Genomic DNA, 27532 nt, shown 5'->3' with positions numbered 1-27532 from the left:
ACTGAAGCCACACAAGGTTGTGTCCAGAGCCCCTTCCTGTTTTACGATTAAGGTTAAGATTAAGATATACTTTATTTATCACAGCACACACATGCTACATTTGACCCATCCTGGAAAGTCCTTCCTCCGCGGCAGACCAGGAGTGGTGGGCTGCCAGCCGACAGTGGCGCCTGGGGACTCAGTTCCTTTCATCACCATTGGTCAGGTTGTTGCATGTTTTTAGTGGGGGTTTTTCATGGAGGATACCCCAAGTGAACACAGGGAGAACATGCCAACTCCACACAGAAAGGCCCTTTCTGTGCAGGCAGCGAAGGCATGGTGGGGGACACGCCCTTGGCGCCCACAGCAGGGATCGAACCCGGGACCCGGACCTTCTAGCTGTGAGGCAACAGTGTTGCCACTGTTCCACCGTGCCACCCAAATTTAATTGGTAATTGGATTACTCAACACTGACAACCCTAACCCTAACCCTAACCCTCGGGTACAAGCTACCATGAATCCATCTCCCATCTCACACAGTGGTGCACGGACAATCACTTGTACTTGAGTGTCTCCAAAACAAAGGAACTCCAGCACACACAGGTCAGCCTCCAACCCCACCCACATCCCCATCAGCATCAATGGTGAAGTTGTTGAAATGGTGGAGTGCCACAAATATCTTGGCATCAACCAAGACAATAAACTGAGCTTTGAACAACACGCCATTGACATCCATAAACGCTACCAACAAAGACTCTCCATCATTCGCAAACTCAAAGATCTTTTCGTTGACCCCCACCATCGCTGTTACTTTGCTGTTATGCTACAAAAGCATAGGTCAAGCCATTTTCTACCCTCTATTGCTCTCCCTGTCTCTTTAATATACTGTCAACCCACTCCAAGAACAAACTGAAACAAATTACACACAAGGCCACCAAGGTCATAGGCCTCCCAACGCTGAACCTCCTAGACCTAAACAGCACAGCGACTGCAGACACAGCACACACCATAGCACTTGACCTCAGTCACCCTCTCAGCCCACACTTTGTACTCCTCCCATTTGGTCGCAGTTACAAGTTGCTGGCATGGAAGAAAGTGAAGTTCAGCAGGAGTTTTGTCCCCTTTGCCATAATGGAACAGAATAGAACATTCAGAATGTAATGAAATTGTGCCTGAGTTTGTGTGTCTGTGACATGTAAAGTTTGAGAATGTGCTGGTAGTGGGTTTATGGTAGGAGAAAGTGGAAACAATTTTCCTTGCAGAAGGACAAATAAATCTAAATCTAATCTAATCTAAGAATGGAAATAACTGTCCCTTATCCTGAAGGAAACGCTTATGGTGTGTGTATAAACACATACATGTACACTTGCATGAAGGTACACTTTGAACATGCATTAGTGTCCCAGTTTTGGGGGTTATCATATAAAAAACAGACCAAGGCTCAAAACTCTTTTTCCTCTCTGTGCACCTCCCTCCTCTTGCCCACCTGCAAGCCCATGGGGATTCAACATCACTGTTCTATTATTATGTTTTATGGTGCTGCAAAATGCATAAATGCCAGTGCCAACTTTCATTTACATTAAAGTACATACGATGCCACCCAGTGGTTTAGCTCAATTAGACAGTATGACGTCCAACCAGAGGTGGCCAGAGCAGGGTTGGGCACTCTTGCAGCTGTGGTTGGTGGTGTCTTTCTCTCAGGCTGAGGAACTGGTGTGCAGGCGGACAGGGGATCATGAGAGCCCCCAGCTATCTCAGGATGGGGACATTATGCTGGGGGGAATCTTCTCTTTCCACAGCAGGTGGAAAGACAGACAGGACACCTACATGCACAAACCGCTGCCACTGCAATGCACCAGGTAAGATATATGCTACAAATCTACATAAATAATTGTGTTAGAGGAAGTGAGTATAGATACAAAATAGATAAGATAGGTAATCAAGCTAAGTATTAAAATAAGAAAAAAATATTGTTGTTGTTTCTATTAATACCACCAAATGATTTCATTTCCTATGCTATTGTTTCTAATTTAAGGACAAATTGGTTGCAATTTCATCTGTTTGTGTCTGCCCCCATCAAGCTTGAATTTCAGAGGGGTCCAGTTTGCCCAGGCTATGCTCTTTGCTATAGCGGAGATTAATAACAGCACAGACCTACTGCCTGGCATCTCTCTGGGTTACAAGATCTATGATGCCTGTGGGTCCATTTCCAGAGGAGTGAGGGTGGCACTGGCTTTGGCTAATGGTAATGAAATTGTATCTTCACCCCCTGAGGCATCGTGTGCCAGACCTTCCCAAGTACAAGCCATTATGGGAGTGACCTCTTCATCTCCTTGCATGGCTATATCTACTGTCATCGGACCCTTTCATATCCCACTGGTGGGTAAGATTGGCAATAATGAATTTAAATGTGTGAACACATGTTATTAGCATGTAATTATTCCAGCTAATCATTGAAAAAAGGGTCAAAATAACTGTTATGCTCTGAGTAAATACAGATTTATTTTATTTATATATGTATGTTACATCTTTACCTCAGGAAGTCATTTCATTTTGTCATTTTTCTTGCAGATCAGCCACTTTGCTACTTGTGCTTGTCTCAGTGATAAAACCAAGTTTCCATCCTTCCTCAGAACAATACCCAGTGACTACTACCAGAGCAGAGCTCTGGCCCAGTTGGTCAAGCACTTTGGGTGGACTTGGGTTGGAGCCATCAGATCAAATGATGATTACGGCAATAATGGCATGGCCACATTTACAGAAACCGCCCAGCAGTTGGGCATCTGTGTGGAATACTCTGTATCTTTCTTTAGAACAGATCCACCAGACAAAGTACAAAAGATCGTTGACATTATCAAAGCTTCCACTTCCACGGTGATTGTTGCTTTCCTCTCCCACATGGATATGGATGTGCTCATACATGTGTTGTCTCACCACAACTTTACTGGGTACCAGTGGGTAGGCAGTGAAGCCTGGATCTCTGATTCCCATACTGCCGCAATGGATAGCCATCATATTCTGGATGGTGCCATTGGCATTTCTATCCCCAAAGCACATGTCGGTGGCATGAGAGAGTTCATGTTGGATGTGAAGTCACTCAGTACATCGAGTAATGAGATGTTCACAAGGTTTTGGGAGACATTATTTAGTTGTAAGTTCGACCAGTCGAAGACAGCAACCGTGAATCAGAGTGAATGTACTGGAAATGAAGATCTGACTGGAGTACAAAACAGCTTCACTGATATGTCTCTCATGCCAATCTTTTACAATGTCTATAAAGGAGTGTATGCTGTGGCCCATGCACTTCATAGTATCGCTGGCTGTAATAAAACATGTAACAACAAGGGGCAGCTGGATTCATTTACTGTGAGTTTCCCAGCAGAGTCTTATAGTTTTTACATTAAGTCACATAAAGACAGAAAATGGTTTCAATTTTGAGAAAGAAATTGTAGCACTCTCTATCATGCTGTTGAGACAATAGAGCCACAAAATATTTGTCAGATAATAATGTACTTTGATGCATATCTTCCTAGATTTTACAGCACATAAGGAAGATTCGTTTCAAAACAAAGGAAGGAGATGAGGTGTACTTTAATGAGAATGGAGACCCAGCAGCAAAGTATGAAATTATAAACTGGCAGCCGACAGAAAATGGCATTGTCGATTTTGTCTCAGTTGGTCTTTATGATGCGTCTTTACCTGCAGAAAAACATTTGAATGTGCAAAACAAGACTTTAATTTGGGCACAGAACTCACAACAGGTCAGTTACTATGTGAGCACTGTCATTTTTTAGAAATTTGAATTATTCTACTTGTGAAAATTAGTCGCTGTTGTGTTCGGACTGGTTTTGTTGTGTTAAAATTTTTTAATAGATGGTTGCAGAGACAAAACTGAAAAAGTAAATGTTTGCACATTTTTCTCATTGTGTTTGTTCATGCAGGTGCCTTTGTCAGTTTGCAATGAGAAATGTCCACCAGGAACTCGCAAGGTTCTGCAGAAAGGAAAGCCTGTCTGCTGCTATGACTGTTTAAGATGTGCAGAGGGAGAAATAAGCAACATTACAGGTAGAGTAATATGAAATGCAAAACAAAACAAAACACAAATCTGTAAGTTGTCATGTACAGATGCCACTGTTAAGAAATAGCATTTTTGCATTCTGATTTCAAATGTATGACTTATACAGTCATCATGCCATCTTTTAAGCAAACCAAAAATCTATTGATCTCGACAGTAGAAATAATAAATAACACCTTTTACACCCTGTCCCATGTTCATAAGACCCAAATCATTCAAGATAAGATGTCATGAGGTTACCCATTAACTGGTTGATAATTATGTATTGGCATGAAGAAGATGCAACACAGACACAAAACAAGACAAATGTTGTGAACAAGTCTAACACCTGCTTCAATATTATTTTTCAGATTCCATCACATGTGTGAGATGTGACCCTGAGTTCTGGTCAAATGAGAGAAGAGATGCCTGTGTAAAAAAGGAGGACGAGTTTCTATCATATGAAGAGATTATGGGAGCTCTGCTCACTGCAGCCTCCCTACTTGGAACATGTCTGACTGCTGTTGTGGCGTTCATTTTCTTCAGATACAGGCAGACTCCTATCGTCAGGGCCAACAACTCTGAGCTGAGCTTCCTGCTGCTCTTCTCCTTGACTCTGTGTTTCCTGTGTTCTCTGACCTTCATCGGCCGGCCCTCTGAGTGGTCCTGCATGCTGCGACACACAGCGTTCGGCATCACCTTTGTCCTCTGCATCTCTTGTGTTCTGGGGAAAACAATAGTGGTGTTAATGGCCTTCAGGGCCACACTTCCAGGTAGTAATGTGATGAAATGGTTTGGGCCTGCTCAGCAGAGACTCAGCATACTGGGTTTCACTCTTGTCCAAGTTGTCATATGTATCCTCTGGTTAACAATTTCTCCCCCTTTTCCATTTAAGAATTTTGAGATGTTTAAAGACAAAATCATCTTAGAGTGTGCTCTGGGCTCAGCTGTAGGGTTCTGGGCTGTACTTGGGTACATAGGACTTCTGGCCATGTTATGTTTTATTCTTGCCTTTCTGGCTCGGAAATTGCCTGACAGTTTCAATGAAGCCAAATTCATCACCTTCAGCATGCTGATATTCTGTGCAGTATGGATCTCTTTCATCCCAGCATATGTCAGCTCCCCAGGGAAGTTCAGTGTTGCTGTGGAGATATTTGCTATTCTGGCTTCAAGTTTTGGACTGCTGATCTGTATTTTTATTCCAAAATGTTACATTATCTTACTGAAACCAAAGAAGAATACAAAGAAGAATATGAGGGGGAAGGGGCACCAAAATCATTTTGACTGACAATCGGAGTCTCCCTGTATCCGGTGAGGATTTGCTGTAAAAAAAAACAATGAAACAAGTCAGTTATATTCTTGTCTGTTATAAATAAAGTGCTTTCTCTAGCTAAATGAAAACAAATTTGAAATCATTATTTTTGGTCCTTCGAAGGCCTCCCTGTTACAAAAACATCTTGGCGTCCTGTCTATAAATGTCAACATTGCCAGATTATATTTGCCATCGTCCTGATATGTTTTCATCCTAGTTCTACCATGTAAAGCACATCACCTTAGTTTCGAAAAGTGCTGTACCAATAAAAGGTTACCCATTTATTATCTGGTAATCATGTTGTGTCTGTCTTGTTGGCATAGATAGGTAGATAGGCAACTCCTCATGGTTTCAGTAAAGGGGAGTGGAAACTTTGCATGCCAAAGAGAAAGTCTGTCTTTTCCAGTAGGCTTAATACTTCCATTGGAAAGTACTTGTCAAACAAAATGCTGCATGACATCCATGGTGTGGTCTTAAGCAGCGGAAACAATCTGGCACAGAGTCCTCTGCAGTCCACCGTCTTTATGCTGTGCTTGATTACGATCAGTCCCAGCCATGTTGGAGCCAGCTCCCAGCCACCTGGTGAACCACATCCAACCTCTGTCAAAAAAGCAAACACAGGAAACAAAGCCCCACACCTCTCCACAGTACACAAGAAAACCCTAGAGTTTTCCAAACCACCACAATACAACCCTGATTCAAAAAATGTGGGATGCTGTGGAAAATATAAATAAAAACATAACCTTTGCAAATTCACAGTTTTCTAAAGTGTTCCCAAGCTATGTATTAATATCTTGTCTACAAGAATGTGTTTAACAGTATGGTGAACCTCACTCCATCCTTGATTGTGAACCACTAACCCTTTTGAGGATGCCTTTTTCATACCCAATTGTGATACTATCACCTGTAACCAATGAACCTGTTAACCTGTGGAATGATCCAACTTTCCCAGTCTTTTGTTGCCCTGTCCCAACTTGTCCCAAAACAGTGAGTATATTCTTTATGCACTCTTTTCAGTTGAGTATATATCAAAGCACTTAAGCAAGTATGTTTCACCCAGTTCCCCAGCTTTTGGGAATTGGGGTTACTATTTCATTCTATCTTTCACCAACACAGCCTGTCTCTGTTACTTCAATTTGGTGTTATGTCCTGCCCGAAACTTTACTTTACTTACTTTACTGTTTTTATACACTTTCACTCTTACCAGCTCTAAAAGGCCGTACTCACAACACCAAGTCTACAAACCGACTATTTGAACTAACTGCCAATCACCCAGTGTCAAACAATGTTAGTAACTAGCCTTTGAACATAGTGGAGCCCCCCCCCCCCCCAAGTGGCCCAAAATACAAAACAGCAAAACAAACAAAAAAACACCAATTAATCAATCTTTAACAACACTGAACAGTTCTGGACTATTCAGTGAGCCTCATACATATAATTTTCTTTTCATCAAACAGCATTATTTTGCAGTATTCAAATTGTATTCATGAATTCAATTTTGGACAGCACGACTGAATATACAGTCAAGATATCTGAAACCTTTTTTCTGTTTGGGCACCTCCCTCTATCAACACACCTGCTTTGAGATAAATTACCATTGTTTAATTATTAAAATGGTGATCCAAAATATATAAATACCAGTGCAAGGTTTTGATTTACATTTAGGTTTGTGTGATGCCACCCAGCGGTTTCACTCTCTTAGACAGTATGACGTCGACACAGAGGTGGCCAGAGAACGGTTGGGCACTCTTACAGCTGTGGTTGGTGGTGTCTTTCTGTCAGGCTGAAGAGCCGGTGTGCAGGCGAAGAGGTCATCCTGAGAGTGCCCAGCTATCTAAGGAGGGGGACATTTTATTGGGGGGAATCTTCTCTTCCCACAGCAAGTGGGAGCACAGACTGGATACCTACATGCACAAACCTCTGCCACTGCAGTGCACCAGGTAAATGATAACATTATATATATGTATATAAATTGCAAATATCTAAGAGGAAGTGTCTACAGCTCCAAAGTAGGTAGAAAAAAGGTCATCAAACTGAGGATTAAGATAAGAATTAGTAATTGCTGTGTGTATAAAAACCATCAAATGGTTTCATTGACTTTCTTTTTGTTTCTATTTTAAGCACAAAGTGGTTGCCATTTCATCTGTTTGTATCTGCCTGCATCAAGTATTAATTTCAGGGGGATCCAGTATACTCAGGCTATGCTCTTTGCCGTTGAGGAGATTAATAACAGCACAGACCTACTGCCTGGTATCTCTCTGGGCTATAAGATCTATGATTCCTGTGTCTTCATTGCCAGAGGTTTGACCGTCGCACTGGCTTTGGCTAATGGTAATGAACTGGTATTTGCACCCACCAAGGCACCATGTGCCAGACCTGCCCAAGTACAGGCCATCATGGGAGGGACGACTTCCTCTCCATGCATGGCTATATCTACTGTCATCGGACCCTTTAATATCCCACTGGTGGGTAAGATTGGTGAAAATGTAATTCATTTGTTAAAAAAAATAAATAAATAAAAATAAAAAAAATTGCTATATCATTTTGTAATTCTCTAACTTTGTCACTGGTCGCTGCAAAGAGGTTTTGAAATAATTGTAGTGGGCCGTACATTTTAATCTCAGGATTAAATTTCTTATTTCTCCTAGATCAGCCACCTTGCTACTTGTGCTTGTCTCAGTGATAAAACCAAGTACCCATCCTTCCTCAGGACAATACCCAGTGACTACTACCAGAGCAGAGCCCTGGCCCAGTTGGTCAAGCACTTTGGGTGGACTTGGGTTGGAGCTATTAGAACAAATGAGGATTACGGCAATAATGGCATGGCAATATTTACAGAAACTGCCCAGCAGTTGGGCATCTGTCTGGAGTACTCTGTGGCTGTCTTTAGAACAGATCCACCAGACAAAATACAAAAGATCATTGACATTATCAAGGCTTCCACTTCCACGGTGATCGTCACTTTCCTCTCACCCCCAGACTTGTATTTGATAATACATGCTTTGTCTCTCCATAACTTGACTGGGTACCAGTGGGTAGGCACTGAGGGCTGGATTTTTGATTCCTCTACTGCAGCCAATGACAGGCATCATATTCTGGATGGTGCCATCGGCCTGTCCATCCCCAAAGCACATGTCAGTGGCATGAGAGAGTTCATGTTGGATGTAAAGCCGCTCAATTCATCTAGTAATGAATTGTTTACAGAGCTTTGGGAGAAATTATTTAGCTGTAAGTTTAAGCAGTCAAAGTCACCAGCAGAGAATCAGAGTGAATGTACTGGACATGAAGATCTGACTGGAGTACAAAACAGCTTCACTGATATGTCACTCATGCCTCTTTTTTACAATGTCTATAAAGGAGTGTATGCTGTGGCCCATGCACTTCATAATATTCTCGGTTGTAATAAAAAATGTAACAACAAGGTGCGGCTAGATCCATTTACGGTGAGTTGAACACCAAAGACTAAACCGATGGTTTTTACATTAAGTAACATAAACACAGACATTTTCGAATAATAACTTGCTACACTCTTTGGATCCTGTTGTTGTGACAATAGAGTCACAAAATGTTTGTCAATTAATTATCTGTATTGTTGCATATCTTCTTAGATTTTACAGCACATAAGAAAGGTTCGGTTCAAAACAAAGGAAGGAGATGAGGTTTACTTTAATGAGAATGGAGACCCAGCAGCAAAGTATGAAATTATAAACTGGCAGCCGACAGAAAATGGTGTTGTGGACTTTGTCCCAGTTGGTCTTTATGATGCATCTTTACCTGCAGACAAACAGCTGAATCTGCAAAACAAGTCTTTGATTTGGACACAGAAGTCACAACAGGTCAGTTAACATGTGAATATTGTAATTGTTAATGAAAGTCGTTTCAGATTGTCAAAGTGAACATGAAAGTTATTAGTTAGTGCTCCTGTATCATAATGTTTGGCTTCAATGCATCAAAATGAATCACAGATTATTGCAAAAACACATTTGTTGTTTCGTTTTTGTCTTGTTTATTCAGGTGCCTTTGTCAGTTTGCAGTGAGAAATGTCCACCAGGAACTCGCAAGGTTCTGCAGAAAGGAAAGCCTGTTTGCTGCTATGACTGTTTGCGATGTGCAGAGGGAGAAATAAGCAACATTACAGGTATAGTCATATTAAATAAGTCATATTAAATGCAATAATGCCTGAATATGCATGTCCTGTTGGTCTTATCCACAGAGGTTTATCTGTCTCCATGAAACTGCAGTAAATGCATTGAGAGTGAATGAAAGCATGCTTGACAAGTTATAAACACAACAGCATGATACTGTTCAGTACACAATACATATTTAGTTTTTAAGAAATAAGAACAATGAACCAAAATTAATCAATAACTCCTCTTTACACTGTCCTGTACATTTTAGTTAAAACATTCATGTCACTGATGATGACAGCATGTAGTTTCATTGAAATAAAATAAATGTAATAAAAATCATTGAAAATATTCTCAATTATTATCAGTTTTATCAAAACCTCAAAGGCAATAAGACAAAACATTGTCAGCGTAGCGAATAAGACTTACATCTGCTTTAACATTAATTTTCAGATTCCATCACATGTGTGAGTTGTGACCCTGAGTTCTGGTCAAATGAGAGAAGAGATGCCTGTGTAAAAAAGGAGGCCGAGTTTCTATCATATGAAGAGATTATGGGAGCTCTGCTCACTGCAGCCTCCCTACTTGGAACATGTCTGACTGCTGTTGTGGCGTTCATTTTCTTCAGATACAGGCAGACTCCTATTGTCAGGGCCAACAACTCTGAGCTGAGCTTCCTGCTGCTCTTCTCCTTGACTCTGTGTTTCCTGTGTTCTCTGACCTTCATCGGCCGGCCCTCTGAGTGGTCCTGCATGCTGCGACATGCAGCGTTCGGCATCACCTTTGTCCTCTGCATCTCTTGTGTTCTGGGGAAAACAATTGTGGTGTTAATGGCCTTCAGGGCCACACTTCCAGGTAGTAATGTGATGAAATGGTTTGGGCCTGCTCAGCAGAGACTCAGTGTTCTGGGTTTCACTCTTGTCCAAGTTGTCATATGTATCCTCTGGTTAACAATTTCTCCCCCTTTTCCATTTAAGAATTTTAAGACATTTAATGACAAAATCATCTTAGAGTGTGCTTTGGGCTCAGCTGTAGGGTTCTGGGCTGTACTTGGGTACATAGGACTTCTGGCCATGTTATGTTTTTTTCTTGCCTTTCTGGCTCGGAAACTGCCCGACAATTTCAATGAAGCCAAATTCATCACCTTCAGCATGCTGATATTCTGCGCAGTATGGATCACTTTTATCCCAGCGTATGTCAGCTCTCCCGGGAAATTCAGTGTTGCTGTGGAGATATTTGCTATTCTGGCGTCAAGTTTTGGACTACTGATTTGTATTTTTATTCCAAAATGTTATATTATCATACTGAAACCAGAGAAAAATACAAAGAAGAATATGATGGGGAAGGGAGCACCAAAATCATTTTGACTCATAAAAGGAGTCTGCCCGTATCTGGTGAGGATTTCCTGTAAACAAAAACGACGAAAGAAGTCAATAATTTCTTGTCTGTTATAAATTAAGTGCTGGAAACAAATTTGAAATCATTATTTTTGGGCCTTCGAAGGCCAATCCTGTTTTACAAAAACATCTTGCCGTCCTATCTTTAAATGTCAACATTACCAGATTATATTTGTTTCAGACTTGACATGTTTTGATCCTAGTTCTACCATGTAAAGTATATTAACTTTGTTTTGAAAAGTGCTGTATCAATAAAGTTTATTGTTAAAAGGTTCCTCATTTATTATGTGGTAATCGTGTTGTGTCTGTCTTGTTGGCATAGATAGATAGATAGATAGATAGATAGATAGATAGATAGATAGATAGATAGGATACTGCTCTTGGTTCCACTAATGGGGAAGGGGAACATTGCATGCCAAAGATAAAGTCTATCATTTCCAGGAGGCTTACTCATTCCATTGGAACGAACATGTCAAACAAAATGCTGCATGACATCCATGTTGTTGAAAGGTGCGCTCTTCAGGTGTGCTAAGAGTACACACTGTGTCAGCCCCTCTCCCATCATCGCATACCTCAAATACTCGGACAAGACAGTGGTAATTGGACTACTCAACAATAACAACTTGGGTACAAGCTACCATGAATCCATCTCCCATCTCACACAGTGGTGCACGGACAATCACTTGTACTTGAGTGTCTCCAAAATAAAGGAACTCCAGCACACAAAGGTCAGCCTCCAACCCCACCCACATGCCCATCAGCATCAATAGTGAAGTTGCTGAAATGGTGGAGTGCCACAAATATCTATATATACCCTGAGCTTTGAACACCACACCATTGACAACCATAAACGCTACCAACAAAGACTCTTCGTCATCCGCACCATCTGCTGTTACTTTGCTGCTATGCTACAAAAGCATAGTTCAAGCCATTTTCTACCCTCCATTGTTCCCTGTCTCTTTAATATACTGTCAACCCACTCCAAGAACAGACTTAAACAAATTACACACAAGGCCACCAAGGTCATTGGCCTCCCAACGCCGAATCTCCCAGACCTAAACAGCACAGCCACTGCAGACACAGCACACACCATAGCACTTGACCTCAGTCACCCTCTCAGCCCACACTTTGTACTCCTCCCATCTGGTCACAGTTACAGTTTGCTGGCATGGAAGAAAGTGAAGTTGAAGAATGGAAATAACTGTCCCTTATCCTGATGAAAATGCCTATGGTGTGTGTATAAACACATACATGTACACTTGCATGAAGGTACACTGTGAACATGCATTAGTGTCCCAGTTTGTGGGTTATGATGTAAAAAATAGACCAAGGCTCAAAACTCTTTTTCCTTTTTGTGCACCTCCCTCCTCTTGCCCACCTGCAGGCCCATGGGGATTCAACATCACTGTTCTATTATTATGCTTTATGGTGCTGCAAAATGCATAAATGCCAGTGCCAGCTTTCATTTACATTAAAGTACATGTGATGCCACCCAGTGGTTTAGCTCAATTAGACAGTATGACGTCCACACAGCGGTGGCCAGAGCAGGGTTGGGCACTCTTACAGCTGTGGTTGGTGGTGTCTTTCTCTCAGGCTGAGGAACTGGTGTGCAGGCGGACAGGGGATCATGAGAGCCCCCAGCTATCTCAGGATGGGGACATTATGTTGGGGGGAATCTTCTCTTTCCACAGCAGGTGGAAAGACAGACAGGACACCTACATGCACAAACCGCTGCCACTGCAATGCACAAGGTAAAATATATGCTAGAAAGCTATAAATAACTGTGTAAGAGAAAGTGAGTATTAGTATAAAAGAGATAAGAAAAGTAATCAAACTAAGTTTTAAAATAAGAAAAAATATTGTTGTTGTTTCTATTAATACCACCAAATGGTTTCATCTGCTATGCTATTGTTTCTAATTTAAGGACAAAGTGGTTGCCATTTCATCTGTTTGTGTCTGTCCACATCAAGTTTGAATTTCAGAGGGTTCCAGTTTGCCCAGGCTATGCTCTTTGCTATAGAGGAGATTAATAATAGCACAGACCTACTGCCTGGCATCTCTCTGGGTTACAAGATCTATGATGCCTGTGGGTCCATTTCCAGAGGAGTGAGGGTGGCACTGGCTTTGGCTAATGGTAACGAAGTTGTATCTTCACCCTCCAAGGCACTATGTGCCAGACCTTCCCAAGTACAGGCCATTATGGGAGAGACCTCATCATCTCCTTGCATGGCTATATCTACTGTCATCGGACCCTTTCATATCCCACTGGTGGGTGAAATTGCTAATAATGAATTTAAATGTGTGACAATCTACTATTAGTCTGTAATTATTTACCTTTCTTTTCAGATCAGCCACTTTGCTACTTGTGCTTGTCTCAGTGATAAAACCAAGTATCCATCCTTCCTCAGAACAATACCCAGTGACTACTACCAGAGCAGAGCTCTGGCCCAGTTGGTCAAGCACTTTGGGTGGACTTGGGTTGGAGCTATTAGAACAAATGATGATTACGGCAATAATGGCATGGCCACATTTACAGAAACCGCCCAGCAGCTGGGCATCTGTCTGGAATACTCTGTATCTTTCTTTAGAACAGATCCACCAGATAAAGTACAAAAGATTGTTGACATTATTAAAGCTTCCACTTCCAAGGTGATTGTTGCTTTCCTCTCCCACATGGATATGGATGTGCTCATACATGCTTTGTCTCACCACAACTTGACTGGGTACCAGTGGGTAGGCAGTGAAGGCTGGATCTTTGATTCCCATACTGCAGCCATGGATAGCCATCATATTCTGGATGGTGCCATTGGCCTGTCCATCCCCAAGGCACATGTCAGTGGCATGAGAGAGTTCATGTTGGATGTGAAGCCACTCAATACATCAAGTAATGAGATGTTCACAGAGTTTTGGGAGACATTATTTAGTTGTAAGTTCAAGCAGTCAAAGACAGCAACCGTGAATCAGAGTGAATGTACTGGAAATGAAGATCTGACTGGAGTACAAAACAGCTTCACTGATATGTCTCTCATGCCAATCTTTTACAATGTCTATAAAGGAGTGTATGCTGTGGCCCATGCACTTCATAGTATCGTTGGCTGTAATAAAACATGTAACAACAAGGGGCAGCTGGATTCATTTACTGTGAGTTTCCCAGCAGAGTCTTATAGTTTTTACATTAAGTCACATAAAGACAGAAAATGGTTTTAATTTTGAGAAAGAAATTGTAGCACTCTCTATCATGCTGTTGAGACAATAGAGCCACAAAATATTTGTCAGATAATAATGTACTTTGATGCATATCTTCTTAGATTTTACAGCACATAAGAAATATTCGGTTCAAAACAAAGGAAGGAGATGAGGTTTACTTTAATGAGAATGGAGACCCAGCAGCAAAGTATGAAATTATAAACTGGCAGCCAACAGAAAATGGCATTGTGGACTTTGTCCCAGTTGGTCTTCATGATGCATCTTTACCTGCAGACAAACAGCTGAATCTGCAAAACAAGTCTTTGATTTGGGCGCAGAACTCACAACAGGTCAGCTACCATGTGATCACTGTCATTTTTCAGACAATCAATTTGAATAGTTATACTTCTGAAAGTTATTCGCTGCTATGCTCTGATTTGTTGTGTTGATGCATCATTTATAATAGATGGGTGCAGAGACAAAACTGAAAAAGTAAATGGTCGTACATTTTTCTCATCATGCCTTTGTACATGCAGGTGCCTTTGTCAGTTTGCAATGAGAAATGTCCACCAGGGACTCGCAAGGTTCTGCAGAAAGGAAAGCCTGTCTGCTGCTATGACTGTTTAAGATGTGCAGAGGGAGAAATAAGCAACATTACAGGTGGAGTAACATGAAATGCAAGACAAAACAAAGCAGAAATCTAGAAGTTGTCATGTACACATGCCACTGCTAAGAAATAGCATATTTTTGCATTCTGATTTTATTGGTGTGAATTATACAGTCATCATGCCATCTTTTAAGCAAACCAAAGATGTATTGATCTCGAAACTAGAAAGAAACTAGAAATAATGAATAACACCTTTTTATACCCTGTCTGATGTTTACAAGACCCAAATCATTCAAGATAAGATGTCATGAGGTTACCCATTTATTATCTGATAATCATCTAGTGTCTGTCTTGTAGGCATGGGGAAGATACAACACAGACACAAAACAAGACAAATGTTGTGAACAAGTCTAATATTTTTTTCAGATTCCATCACATGTGTGAGATGTGACCCTGAGTTCTGGTCAAATGAGAGAAGAGATGCCTGTGTAAAAAAGGAGGCCGAGTTTCTATCATATGAAGAGATTATGGGAGCTCTGCTCACTGCAGCCTCCCTACTTGGAACATGCTTGACTGCTGTTGTGGCGTTCATTTTCTTCAGATACAGGCAGACTCCTATTGTCAGGGCCAACAACTCTGAGCTGAGCTTCCTGCTGCTCTTCTCCTTGACTCTGTGTTTCCTGTGTTCTCTGACCTTCATCGGCCAGCCCTCTGAGTGGTCCTGCATGCTGCGACACACAGCGTTCGGCATCACCTTTGTCCTCTGCATCTCTTGTGTTCTGGGGAAAACAGTAGTGGTGTTAATGGCCTTCAGGGCCACACTTCCAGGTAGTAATGTGATGAAATGGTTTGGGCCTGCACAGCAGAGACTCAGTGTTCTGGGTTTCACTCTTATGCAAGTTGTCATATGTATCCTCTGGTTAACAATTTCACCTCCTTTTCCATTTAAGAATTTTGAGGAATTCAAGGATAAAATCATCTTAGAGTGTGCTCTGGGCTCAGCTGTAGGCTTTTGGGCTGTACTTGGGTACATAGGACTTCTGGCCATGTTATGTTTTATTCTTGCCTTTCTGGCTCGGAAACTACCCGACAGTTTCAATGAAGCCAAATTCATCACCTTCAGCATGCTGATATTCTGTGCAGTATGGATCTCTTTCATCCCAGCATATGTCAGCTCTCCTGGGAAGTTCAGTGTTGCTGTGGAGATATTTGCTATTCTGGCTTCAAGTTTTGGACTACTGATCTGTATTTTTATTCCAAAATGTTACATTATCTTACTGAAACCAGAGAAGAATACAAAGAAGAATATGATGGGGAAGGGTCCACCAAAATTCATTCTGAAAATGTAGAGTAATATGGTTTTGTAGTATCATTATAATTTTAATATAATAGGTTATTAAACAGACAAATCAATTAAACATTTTTAAAGAATTGCATTTTTCTATTGTAGTATTTTTCAACTGCATATCATTAAATTCAAGATATAGTGTGGTGAAATGACTGTTTATATATGTATGCATATGCAATAAATGTGTAAGCCTCATACCTATTTCCTCTCTGATTCAACAACCATTAATACAGTTCATGAAACCGTAATCAAATAAACAAATACAGTTTCACAGACAAGAAAAAAACAAAAAACAAACAAACAAAAAACCATCTGTGGCCTGACTTGTTTAGTTTCCTTTGGTCTCCTGAGGCTTGAGTTCAACCATGACAACTTCCCCCATGTTGTTGAATGTGTATAAAGCCCTGCAATGAGCGGTTGAGCTGCTTCGCTCATCATGAGGAGCAGAGCAGAACGATGCCACTGTTGAAGCTGCTCCTCTTGGTTCTGCTCGTCGGGAAGGGAAACTCAGTGTGCCGACTACAAGGCTCAGGACAACCAGCTGAACTGGCCAAAGATGGCGACCTTGTTATTGGAGGCATCTTTTCATTTCGCACAGGGCAGGATTATGTAATTAACACATTTCAGACAATTCCAGAAGTACGAAAATGCAAGAAGTATGTATTATTAGGTCAACATATTTAATATGTTTTATGTTTATTTTGTACTGTATGTGACACAGAAATATGAAGACTTATTCTTTCATCCTATCTTTCATCACCCAGCTTCAATTTCAGAGAATTCAAATTTGCTCAAGCAATGATATTTGCTATAAATGAGATCAACAAAAATCCTAATATGCTCCAAAATGTTAAACTTGGCTATAAGATCTATGATAACTGTGGAACTATGGACATACTGAGAGCTGCATTGTCACTGATGAGTGGAATAGAGGGAGAAGCCACTGACGAAAACTGCACTAAAACTGAGACAGTGCAAGCTATCTTGGGACATTCAGGATCAAGACCAACTATTGCATTTGCACCAGTTGTTGGAAGGTTTCAGATACCTGTGGTAAGTCAAAGAAGAAAAGTAACTGAAGTTAGTCTTGTGTAACATTGTGCTAAGTGTGTTGTTGGAAATATCGACAGTTTGTTACGGTGTTCTGCGAAATTATAACTGAAGACTAAATCTCACAGTTATTATGCAAGAATGTTAAATATTAGCTCTTGCCATGAACATGTTTGTATTATTCACTGCAGATCAGCCATTTTGCCACCTGTGCCTGTCTGAGCAACAGGAAAGAGTATCCCACTTTTTTCAGAACTATTCCCAGTGACTACTACCAGAGCAGAGCACTGGCAAAGCTTGTCAAGCACTTTGGTTGGACATGGATTGGGGCTATAGCTGTGCATAATGAATATGGCCTCAATGGCATAGCTGCATTTATCCAGGCAGCACTAGAATATGGAGTGTGCATTGAGTATTCTGAAGCATTTTCATCATCAGATCCACCTGATCGTCTGCAGAGAATAATAGAGATCATTAAGCATGCCACTGCCAAAGTGATTATGGCCTTTATGTCTCACAGAGAAATTAAGTTGTTGGCAAAAGAGCTATATAAACAGAACATCGCAGGGCTGCAGCTTGTTGGCAGTGATGCCTGGATCACAGATCACTCTCTGACTGATAGTGAGGGACACAGCATCCTGGTGGGCTCACTTGGCTTCACTGTCAGCAAAGCTAAAATCCCAGGGCTGGAGGAGCATCTGAGACAGCTCCACCCCTCACAGTTCCCTGACAGTCAGTTTGTCAGAGATTTCTGGGAAGACACGTTTGACTGTACTTTGAATGAAGCTTCAAAAACACAAAGAAAGCCATGCAGCGGCTCTGAGAGCTTTCAGAATGTTGAATCACAGTTCACTGATGTGTCTGAGCTGAGATTCACTAATAATGTATACAAGTCAGTTTATGCAGTGGCTCATGCTCTCGACAACCTGATTAAATGTGAGGAGGGTAAGGGGCATTTTTCCAATGGGAGCTGTGCTGATACCAAATACATTCAACCATGGCAGGTGAGGAGTCAATTAAGTGTGACAGAGTGATAACAGCACAAATCATTGTCGTTTAATGTCATTTAATCCTTGTAATTTCTTCACTAGGTCTTGCAATATCTCAAGACAGTGAATTTTACCACTGAGGAAGGGGAACGAGTCTATTTTGATAGCAATGGAGACTCACCAGCAAGATATGAACTTGTTAACTTACAAATGACAAACAAAGGAACCATGGAAGGAGCAACAGTTGGCATTTATGATGCCTCTCTTCCAGAGAGTCATCAATTTATTATGAATAACATCCAAGTTATCTGGGGAAATGGCCTGACAGAGGTAAAGTAGAGAGTGAGGTTTGGACTTCTTAACTGTCCTCAGATTTAGTGAATTGCATAAAAACTGTGCTTATGAATTACGTTTATGTGTGAAGGAGGTGCCTGTGTCAGTGTGCAGTGACAGCTGTCTCCCAGGAACTCGTAAGGTGCTCCAAAAAGGAAAGCCAGTCTGCTGTTATGATTGCATACCCTGTCCAGTAGGCGAGATCAGTAATCTAACAGGTAAATAAACCATGGAGTAATTTTTCATTTGCTGTTTGAAATGCAAAAATATATGACAGATGTTGACAATAATAATAAATAATATAGAAAACCAGAAATACAATTTTATGAGTGTTGACTGAAAACAAAACATTGATTTAATTGCACATTTATTTAATTATTTTTATTTTTTATTTTTTCAGATTCAATACACTGTATGAAATGCCCGCCGCTCTACTGGTCCAATGAGCAAAGAGATGCCTGCGTCCGCAAACCAATAGAATTCTTGGCATATGATGAAATCCTGGGAACACTGTTAGTCGTATTTTCTCTGCTGGGAGTTTTTCTAACCATGATCACAACACTAGTCTTCTACTGCCACAGAGAAACCCCATTGGTACGAGCCAACAACTCTGAGCTGAGCTTCCTGCTGCTCTTCTCCTTGACTCTGTGTTTCCTGTGTTCTCTGACCTTCATCGGCCGGCCCTCTGAGTGGTCCTGCATGCTGCGACACACAGCGTTCGGCATCACCTTCGTCCTCTGCATCTCTTGTGTTCTCGGAAAAACAATAGTGGTGTTAATGGCCTTCAGGGCCACACTTCCAGGCAGTAATGTGATGAAATGGTTTGGGCCTGCTCAGCAGAGACTCAGTGTTCTGGGTTTCACTCTTGTACAGGTCTTAACTTGTGTTCTTTGGCTAACAATCAGCCCTCCTTTTCCTTCCACTAATTTGTTGCACTATAAGGATAAAATCATCTTAGAGTGTGCTCTGGGCTCAGCTGTAGGCTTTTGGGCTGTACTTGGGTACATAGGACTTCTGGCCATGTTATGTTTTATTCTTGCTTTTCTGGCTCGGAAACTGCCCGACAATTTCAATGAAGCCAAATTCATCACCTTCAGCATGCTGATATTCTGCGCAGTATGGATCACTTTTATCCCAGCGTATGTCAGCTCTCCTGGAAAGTTCACTGTAGCTGTGGAGGTATTTGCTATTCTGGCCTCCAGTTATGGGCTACTTCTCTGCATTTTCCTACCAAAATGTTATATAATTTTGTTTCGGCCAGAGCAGAACACTAAGAAGCACATCATGGGAAAGACATCTAATAATGATATACGTTATTAGCCATTGATCAAATCACTTGTAATGTAATTTGCATATTTTGCTGCAGTGTTTTTTTGTGAGCAAAATTCATTGTGGACATAGTGTTTCTTAATGCATTTGTTTCAGGGAATAAATCTTTAATTATATTCAAGTCTGTTGTGTATTGTTTTTTACACATTTAATCAGAAACAGAACTAAAAAAATAAAAAAGTGAAAAATCAGAATGCATTGTCCATGTATAGAGTTTCTGACACAATGACAAATAAGTGAAGAATGTGAAAATTATTTCCCCACCACATGAAATAAGCCTCCAACATTGCAACACTGCAGCACTATATTTAGTCATAGCTGCACCAAATTATCAAGGTATACTGAAACTGAAAGAAGTCTGTAATTCTGTTCAAAGAGCTGACTGGAGTCACAAAGACATTTTGTTATTCCAAGGGCCCTTAAACTAAACCTATACGGTTTTATTGACTGTTGCATTACAACCAATGATAGTATTTTTAATAACAGAGGGATACAAAAAGTTGACCAAATTTATGCTCTTGGTTGAACAATTACAGCTTGCTTGCAATATAATTTTGGGTATCCAATTCATTACAGTTTAAGTAGAAGGTATGCAAGCCTCACTAACAAAGCTTACAGTTGAAAGGTATAGCGACTATAATTCAAAGTATTCCTATTTCTTTTTTCCCTTTTATAATTAGATGTAACCAGATTAAAGGGTAGTTTCATGTTTTTCTAAATCGAAAGAGATATTAGTCCCTGTAATCACTCCTCCTGTCCATACTGGGTCATAGTGAGAACGCACTGTAGAAGATGTGAATGCTGGATAGATACACTGTCTTTGTTTCAAGCACTTGAAACTTGGGCAATCTGAGGTAATGTTTTGGTGCTGAGCTGCAGTGGAGAAGTATCAACACAATGAGGGATTTTCATCCCAAAATTTTGCGTTTGTCTGCCACTGATATTTGTCCAGAGCTTTTATGCAGGACCTCTAAAATACATCTTGCTGATACGGTATGGTGGCCATTTTTTTTGTCATCTTAGCCTCAGCTTCATTAACGTTGTCTTGAACCAATGCTTAGACCAAAACTTAAAGGTTAAACTGCAACTTTATGACAACACTACTGAAGTATGATTCTGATAAGGTTCAATAAAGCATGAGGTCTGCAACATAACCCCAGAATTCCCCTGATATGTATTAAAAATATATATTTGCACTAACTCTGATCCTCAAAGCTCAAATATACAGTGATGCAATTCAACAGAAATAAAGGTTACACATGTGCATACACAAAAACAACATAGAAGAAAAACATGGGAAGATAAATAAGTCCCCATCTGTTGTGAGCTTGCCTTCATTACCCAGTGGCTTGACTCTAGTGGGAAAGCTGCAGCAGGGAGACTCAAGAGATTAAACACTGCTTCATCCTTCTACACAACAAGAACAACAGGTGGCATTTTGCTAAAGGGTCTACGTTAATGAATGCCTTTGTCACAACATGTAAATGTAATATTTTTAATTAAGGGTTTGTTTTGATCTCGCTGTCTCTTCCTTCCTCGTTATTTTTTGTCTTCAGCCCTGACATCATCTTTGCTGTGCCATACCACTGTTGGGATTACCAGCAATAAATGTTTTAGTTAGACCAATATAATAGAATTACATGTAGTGACTGATCATGTTTTGGATTACTAACTCTTTAGTTAGAGAGCCCTGGGAGACCATGAAGGGCCTAAATCTCCTGTCCAGCGCCCCTCAATATTTGTCATCCAGCTGTCCGTAAGGGTCTTTGCATTCTGATTGTGCAGGCGCAGTATGCCAGGCCTGCATGCCACCAGGAAGGAACATTCAGCCATTGAAATGCTGTTTTCATCTGTATCCCTGATAACAAAATCACTTGAGATAATCAGTAAAACCTGACAAGTACACTACAGCGTGTTAAATGTCAATTCATGGTTACAGATTTTATTTTTTGTGTACAAGTTGACTGACAAAAGCAGAACAATCGTTCATTGAAATGTCAGTTGATTTTAGATTTTTTAGGCCTTCCGCCTCTCTAATCCAGCTGCCAATGGAGCATACAGCACTGCTTGGCTGCAAAACATCTGTTAGGTTGTTTCATTTCATTGTTTTCAGTATGTAGTGAAACTGTCGTCAACTAACCAGCTGGTATATTTATCAGTGGATTAATGACAATAGACAGCATGAACATTTGCAACAGGAAATGCTGCAACATACTGTGTTGCATCTTTCACCACAGGAAATCTGGGGCCTTCAGTGTTTCCACACACACAGATACTTATTATTTGTGAAAGACTTATGGAGAGCATACCTGCAAAAGGCTCCACATTCTACTAAATTCCTAATTTTTATATTCGAAAATGAGGGACAAGAAAGGTTTAATCTGCATCTGGATCTGTGTTGGCATCAAATTGTAGGTTTGTCAGCATGGAAATTGACTGACGCTGACACTGTTGGAGTTAACTGGAGTTAAATACTGGGCTTATTGTAACAATAATTCAGATAAATGCCACCTCTTTTAATTAGTGGGACACACTATACCAGTCAGAGAGATTATCCTGAGTGTGCATGACATATTTTTATCATGTGACAAAGTTTTGCAGCACCAACACATTTGTTAATTGTTTGACTTCTGCTGGTCCATGAAGTTAATGTCATCATGGTCACATCACCATATGGCTGAGATTCACCGAATAACTGTGTTGAGATCTGAAGAAACCAACAGCAGCTGATCCATATCAGATTTCAACACACTAATAAATAAATAAATAAGACAACTGAGAAACATTTTGTCATTATGTCTATTGCATACTTTTCTCTCTTTCCCTGGGGACATCTGCATCATTTACACCCTAAAGCAGCAGGTCCATGGACATGGGCATGGACGTGAACCAGGTTGAAAAGGCGAGCAGGGTATAAAGAGTGCTAGGTGAGGCAGAGTTAAAGAGGCCAGCCTGCAGAGTGAAGCCATGCCACTGTTCAAGCTGCTTTTTCTTTTTCTTCAGATCAGGAGGGGGATGCTTGTGTGCTGGCAGCAGGGGAGGGCACAACCACCTGAGCTGACCAGTGCTGGAGACTTCATCTTAGGTGGTATTTTTACTTTTCGCACTGGATACAGAGGCAGCGTGCCCTCCTTTCAGACTTTACCTGATCCTCCAACATGCCTGAAGTAAGTATGTGTTGTGGATTTTCTCATTTTGTGTGCTTTCTTGTTAAATACTTTTTTTTTTTCATTATTATTTTTTGCAAATCAAATTATTTTAGAAAATGTCTTTTTCTTCTTCTTCCAGGATCAATGTAAGAGAATTCAAATTTGCCCAGACCATGATCTTTGCAATTGAGGAAATAAATCAAAATCCTGGTATTCTTCCCAACCACACGCTGGGCTACAAGATATACAATTCCTGTGGAATGACAAACATTATGAAGGCTGCTATAGATTTAGCCAATGGGCGGAGGGAGATCATAGATGAGAGGAACTGTACCAAGGCTGACACTGCACAGGCTGTACTAGGCCACTCTGGCTCTGCACCCACAGTGGGATTTGCTCGGATTGTAGGAAGGTTCCAGATACCAGTGGTAAATAATTGACATTTACCTGTTATGTGCATAAATAATTATGAAAGCAGTCACATAAAAGTACTGTAAATCACTGTCATTTGAATCATGGTGATCGTGCTTGATTAACTTGTCTAATCATGAATCATTTTCTTATTTTGTACTGTATATAATCTTTCCAGATGATTAACGTGTAGTGAACAAATTTCTATTTTTCGAAATTTCCTTTGTACAGCTCAGTCACTTCGCAACCTGTGCTTGTCTCAGTAACAGAGAAGAGTTTCCATCCTTCTTTCGAACTATTCCCAGTGACCTCCACCAGAGCAGAGGCCTGGCAAAGCTGGTCAAGCACTTCGGCTGGACCTGGGTGGGGGCAATAAGTAACAAAAATGACTACGGCATCAACGGGATTGCCAAATTTATACAAGCTGCGCAAGAAGAGGGGGTGTGCATAGAGTATTACCAGGCATTTGAGCAAACAGGTCCTCTTCATGAGTTGACAAAAGTAGTTCAAACTGTGAAGTACTCTACCTCTAAAGTCATTGTGGCCTTCATGTCCCACAGAGAAGTTAATGTGCTGGCAACTGAGTTGTACAAGCAGAACATCACAGGTCTGCAGTGGGTTGGCAGTGACGCTTGGATCACAGATCACTCTCTGACTGACAGTGAGGGACACAGCATCCTGGTGGGCTCCCTGGGCTTTGTTGTCAGCCGAGCTAAAATCCCAGGGCTGGAAGAGCACCTGAGACGGCTCCATCCCTCACAGTTTCCTGACAGTCAGTTTGTCAGAGATTTCTGGGAAGACACGTTTGACTGTACTCTGAATGAAGCTTCAAAAACACAAAGAAAGCCATGCAGCGGCTCTGAGAGCTTTCAGAATGTTGATTCACAGTTCACTGATGTGTCTGAGCTGAGATTCACTAATAATGTATACAAGTCGGTTTACGCAGTGGCTCATGCTCTCCACAACCTGGCCACATGTGAGGAGGGGGAAGGCCCTTTCTACTATGGGAGCTGTGCTGATACTGAACACATTCAACCATGGCAGGTGAGGAAGAAAACAAAGTGGTTATTGGTTTGAAATGATTGATTTGTTTATATCCCATAAGACTCAGATGTAATTTGAAATTACACACAGAAAAAGAGCTTGCTGTACTTAAGTCCCTTTTCTTCTCCAAAGGTGCTACATTATTTACAGAATATCAACTTCACAACAAGTCAGGGGGAAAGAGTGACTTTTGATCAGAATGGAGATTCACCTGCAAGATATGAACTTATTAATTTACAACACATAACCTCGGAGACAATGCACGTTGCCACAGTTGGCGTTTTTGATGCCACTTTGCCCCGTGAGCGGCAATTTATAATGAATGGCATGAAGATAGTGTGGGGAGGAGGAAGTAATGAGGTACGTATTGCTTTGTTCTCACATTTCTGGTTTGTCAGTCACAATGTCATTTTGCACAACATTCAATAATCCACTGAAGTGCTGGGTTATAGCTTCATTTAATGTTTTTGAATCACGTTTAAATGCAATGTGAACATCAATAAAAAAGGACTCCTCCACAAATATGTACATGCACTAGGTGCCTGTGTCAGTGTGTAGTGAGAGCTGCCCCCCAGGAAAACACAAAGTCCTGCAGAAAAGAAAACCTGTTTGCTGTTATGACTGTATACCGTGTGGAGAAGGAGAAATCAGCAACATTACAGGTTTGATTAAGAAAACCATAAATTTTACTCTGTATCTGGAATGTGTTTTTCCTCTCTCTGATTAGCGTCAGACCTAATCAATGTTTTTGTTTCTTTCAAAAACAGACTCTTTGGTGTGCCTTAAATGTCCCATTCATTATTGGCCCAATACCAGAGGAGACACATGCATTTTGAAGGAAATTGAATTTCTGTCTTATACAGAGATAATGGGGATAATTTTAACATTCTTTTGTTTGATGGGGATGACTTTGACAACGATGATAGCATTGGTGTTCTTTCACTTCCGGGAGTCTGCCATCGTCAGGGCCAACAACTCTGAGCTGAGCTTCCTGCTGCTCTTCTCCTTGACTCTGTGTTTCCTGTGTTCTCTGACCTTCATCGGCCGGCCCTCTGAGTGGTCCTGCATGCTGCGACACACAGCGTTCGGCATCACCTTTGTCCTCTGCATCTCTTGTGTTCTGGGGAAAACAATAGTGGTGTTAATGGCCTTCAGGGCCACACTTCCAGGTAGTAATGTGATGAAATGGTTTGGGCCTGCTCAGCAGAGACTCAGTGTTCTGGGTTTCACTCTTATACAGGTTGCAATCTGCACACTTTGGCTGACCATCAGCCCTCCTTTTCCATACAAAAATATGAACCACTATCAGGAGAAGATTATTCTTGAGTGTGCTCTGGGATCATCTGTAGGGTTCTGGGCTGTATTAGGTTACATAGGAGTCCTTGCTGTCCTCTGTTTTGTACTTGCTTATTTGGCTCGAAAACTTCCTGATAATTTTAATGAAGCTAAATTTATCACCTTCAGCATGCTGACATTCTGTGCAGTCTGGATCACCTTTATCCCAGCATATGTCAGCTCTCCTGGGAAGTTCACTGTAGCTGTGGAGGTATTTGCTATTCTGGCCTCCAGTTATGGACTTCTTTTCTCCATTTTTATCCCCAAATGTTATATTATTTTACTGAGGCCAGAACAAAATACCAAAAAGCACATAATGGGAAAAACAAAAGACATTCATGATATTCATTGTTAATTTTATGTTGCTGTGATTAATTTCTTCTTTCTTATTTCTTATTGTTGATTTATTACTCACTGTTATGACTAACTTTATAAAATTTTCCATTATAGAGAGGAAGGACTAGTTCCTAATTTTCAAAAGTTGTTGTATATAATATTCTGTGTAATGATTAATCACGAATCAGTAATTGATTTTGCTTTGCTTAATTATTATTATCATTATCCTCACTCACCAACACATGTTCATTTTCAAGAACAGTATGTATGTTTTTACATGTATGTTATTATAAGAAATCCAAAACAGTTTCTATCTTCATCAAATTAGTTCAACTTAATAATAATATAACAAATTAATAAAAAATAAATTTGTTTTCAATCAAATCATATAATAAACTCATTTTCTCTCATTTCTGCTGTCGTCCTTCTCAGTCCAGAAAGTTTGTTGGAGAAAGGTGCAGGCTACTGGACTTTCTAGCAACTTTCTCCTTTCTTCAAGGTTAGGGTCAATTAACAATATTTTTAGCCAAAAATCTGAAAAAACAAACAAACAAACAAACAAACAAACAAACAAAAAAACACAATTCAGACATGATTCATGACAAGCATCAGGTCAGCATGATGTCAATTTTGTCATCTTTCTCTGTCCTTAAGGGTCTGGGAATTTCTGCATGGACCATACGGCTCCAGTGTGTGTGGTGAACATGTCTACCTATGCAGACACCAAGTGCACCATCAACAGAACCCCATGCATATCTTTGTATTGTATATTTGGAACTTAAAAATGACCTACAATGACATGATAAATAAATATTTTGACTTGAAATAGTAGGCAAACCACAGGTGTAACTAATGACATTAATGAATAATTTTTCATTTTTTACACCTGAATGAAAAAGACCTGTAGTTTATTGTGAAGGGCTATACTGCAGGGTGTGGACAGAACATGCAACAAGCATTACATGATGTAGTTGTTCTTCAATTAACAGTTTTTACTCATGTAGCCCGTAGAAAAAGATGCCCAATGCATATATGCTATTGACATATATGCTTGGTTAATGTACTACATGGCTTACATAACAGTTAAACACATGATTTAATTTAAATTTATTGAGTGTTTATTAACAATCATATAATGCATTTACAATTTAGTTCAGTTTTTCAGAATCGGCTGTAAAAACTTATAGGATTTAGCCAAATCAGCATTAGTAAACACTCTGAACCTATAAGATTGATTGTTATAAGGACACAGGGCCCATGTGTATTCTTGTCAGGTTATTGGTTATTCTGCATGCCTGACATCCTTCAGGTCTTAAGCAAAAAAAAAAAAAAAAAAAAAAAAAAAATATTTGCATGTACCTCTGAGGATGGCCCACCAAGTTGCCTCCTACACCTGAGTAGCAGAAAGGAAGCTATAAAACACGTCCTTCCAAGAATCCTGACTGTGCCAAAGGCGAGGCTCTGAGATGACAGCAGTCACATTTTTCTTCTTAACACTGTTCACTTGGATGGTGTCATCTAGCACATGGCTCAGACTGGACCAGTG

At 40.6% G+C, this 27532-nt stretch overlaps 5 protein-coding genes across 5 annotated transcripts; all 5 read left to right on the top strand.

The window, feature by feature from the left end:
• The first annotated feature begins 1644 nt into the window (after positions 1-1644).
• Positions 1645-5321, top strand: LOC143323399 (extracellular calcium-sensing receptor-like). Its single transcript, XM_076735228.1, has 6 exons — positions 1645-1838; positions 2061-2358; positions 2551-3345; positions 3513-3740; positions 3921-4044; positions 4405-5321. Exons 1-6 carry the CDS (start codon positions 1750-1752, stop codon positions 5319-5321), a joined length of 2451 nt encoding a protein of 816 aa, XP_076591343.1. The 5' UTR covers positions 1645-1749.
• Positions 5322-7091: 1770 nt separating this feature from the next.
• Positions 7092-10839, top strand: LOC143323294 (extracellular calcium-sensing receptor-like). Its single transcript, XM_076735093.1, has 6 exons — positions 7092-7285; positions 7513-7810; positions 7994-8788; positions 8954-9181; positions 9360-9483; positions 9926-10839. Exons 1-6 carry the CDS (start codon positions 7254-7256, stop codon positions 10837-10839), a joined length of 2391 nt encoding a protein of 796 aa, XP_076591208.1. The 5' UTR covers positions 7092-7253.
• Positions 10840-12426: 1587 nt separating this feature from the next.
• LOC143323398 (extracellular calcium-sensing receptor-like) lies at positions 12427-16011 on the top strand. The gene is made up of 6 exons (XM_076735227.1): positions 12427-12620; positions 12840-13137; positions 13216-14010; positions 14178-14405; positions 14592-14715; positions 15089-16011. Exons 1-6 carry the CDS (start codon positions 12532-12534, stop codon positions 16009-16011), a joined length of 2457 nt encoding a protein of 818 aa, XP_076591342.1. The 5' UTR covers positions 12427-12531.
• A 506-nt stretch (positions 16012-16517) lies between these two features.
• LOC143323192 (extracellular calcium-sensing receptor-like) lies at positions 16518-19702 on the top strand. The gene is made up of 6 exons (XM_076734896.1): positions 16518-16666; positions 16775-17063; positions 17252-18064; positions 18152-18379; positions 18477-18600; positions 18783-19702. Exons 2-6 carry the CDS (start codon positions 16809-16811, stop codon positions 19700-19702), a joined length of 2340 nt encoding a protein of 779 aa, XP_076591011.1. The 5' UTR covers positions 16518-16666; positions 16775-16808.
• Positions 19703-23033: 3331 nt separating this feature from the next.
• Positions 23034-26005, top strand: LOC143323397 (extracellular calcium-sensing receptor-like). The gene is made up of 5 exons (XM_076735226.1): positions 23034-23288; positions 23503-24315; positions 24448-24675; positions 24854-24977; positions 25083-26005. Exons 1-5 carry the CDS (start codon positions 23034-23036, stop codon positions 26003-26005), a joined length of 2343 nt encoding a protein of 780 aa, XP_076591341.1.
• Positions 26006-27532: the final 1527 nt, after the last annotated feature.

Source organism: Chaetodon auriga, chromosome 7, assembly GCF_051107435.1.
Source record: "Chaetodon auriga isolate fChaAug3 chromosome 7, fChaAug3.hap1, whole genome shotgun sequence".
In the NCBI taxonomy this organism is placed as follows: Eukaryota; Metazoa; Chordata; class Actinopteri; order Chaetodontiformes; family Chaetodontidae; genus Chaetodon; species Chaetodon auriga.
The sequence above is the reverse complement of the archived record's forward strand: the minus strand, read 5'-3'. Positions and strand labels throughout refer to the sequence as shown.

What these genes read in the sequence shown, in the direction of transcription:
- LOC143323399 (XM_076735228.1), top strand. Translation starts at nt 1,750, where the DNA reads ATGCTGGGGGGAATCTTCTCTTTCCACAGCAGGTGGAAAGACAGACAG. An exon ending in GGCAGCTGGATTCATTTACT is followed by an intron (nt 3,346 to 3,512) that starts GTGAGTTTCCCA and finishes ATATCTTCCTAG; the next exon opens with ATTTTACAGCACATAAGGAA. An exon ending in GGGCACAGAACTCACAACAG is followed by an intron (nt 3,741 to 3,920) that starts GTCAGTTACTAT and finishes TTGTTCATGCAG; the next exon opens with GTGCCTTTGTCAGTTTGCAA.
- LOC143323294 (XM_076735093.1), top strand. Translation starts at nt 7,254, where the DNA reads ATGCACAAACCTCTGCCACTGCAGTGCACCAG. An exon ending in CTGCCACTGCAGTGCACCAG is followed by an intron (nt 7,286 to 7,512) that starts GTAAATGATAAC and finishes GCCTGCATCAAG; the next exon opens with TATTAATTTCAGGGGGATCC. An exon ending in GACCCTTTAATATCCCACTG is followed by an intron (nt 7,811 to 7,993) that starts GTGGGTAAGATT and finishes TATTTCTCCTAG; the next exon opens with ATCAGCCACCTTGCTACTTG.
- LOC143323398 (XM_076735227.1), top strand. Translation starts at nt 12,532, where the DNA reads ATGTTGGGGGGAATCTTCTCTTTCCACAGCAGGTGGAAAGACAGACAG. An exon ending in CTGCCACTGCAATGCACAAG is followed by an intron (nt 12,621 to 12,839) that starts GTAAAATATATG and finishes GTCCACATCAAG; the next exon opens with TTTGAATTTCAGAGGGTTCC. An exon ending in GGGCGCAGAACTCACAACAG is followed by an intron (nt 14,406 to 14,591) that starts GTCAGCTACCAT and finishes TTGTACATGCAG; the next exon opens with GTGCCTTTGTCAGTTTGCAA.
- LOC143323192 (XM_076734896.1), top strand. Translation starts at nt 16,809, where the DNA reads ATGATATTTGCTATAAATGAGATCAACAAAAATCCTAATATGCTCCAA. An exon ending in GAAGGTTTCAGATACCTGTG is followed by an intron (nt 17,064 to 17,251) that starts GTAAGTCAAAGA and finishes TATTCACTGCAG; the next exon opens with ATCAGCCATTTTGCCACCTG. An exon ending in AATACATTCAACCATGGCAG is followed by an intron (nt 18,065 to 18,151) that starts GTGAGGAGTCAA and finishes TTTCTTCACTAG; the next exon opens with GTCTTGCAATATCTCAAGAC.
- LOC143323397 (XM_076735226.1), top strand. Translation starts at nt 23,034, where the DNA reads ATGATCTTTGCAATTGAGGAAATAAATCAAAATCCTGGTATTCTTCCC. An exon ending in GAAGGTTCCAGATACCAGTG is followed by an intron (nt 23,289 to 23,502) that starts GTAAATAATTGA and finishes TCCTTTGTACAG; the next exon opens with CTCAGTCACTTCGCAACCTG. An exon ending in GGGGAGGAGGAAGTAATGAG is followed by an intron (nt 24,676 to 24,853) that starts GTACGTATTGCT and finishes TACATGCACTAG; the next exon opens with GTGCCTGTGTCAGTGTGTAG.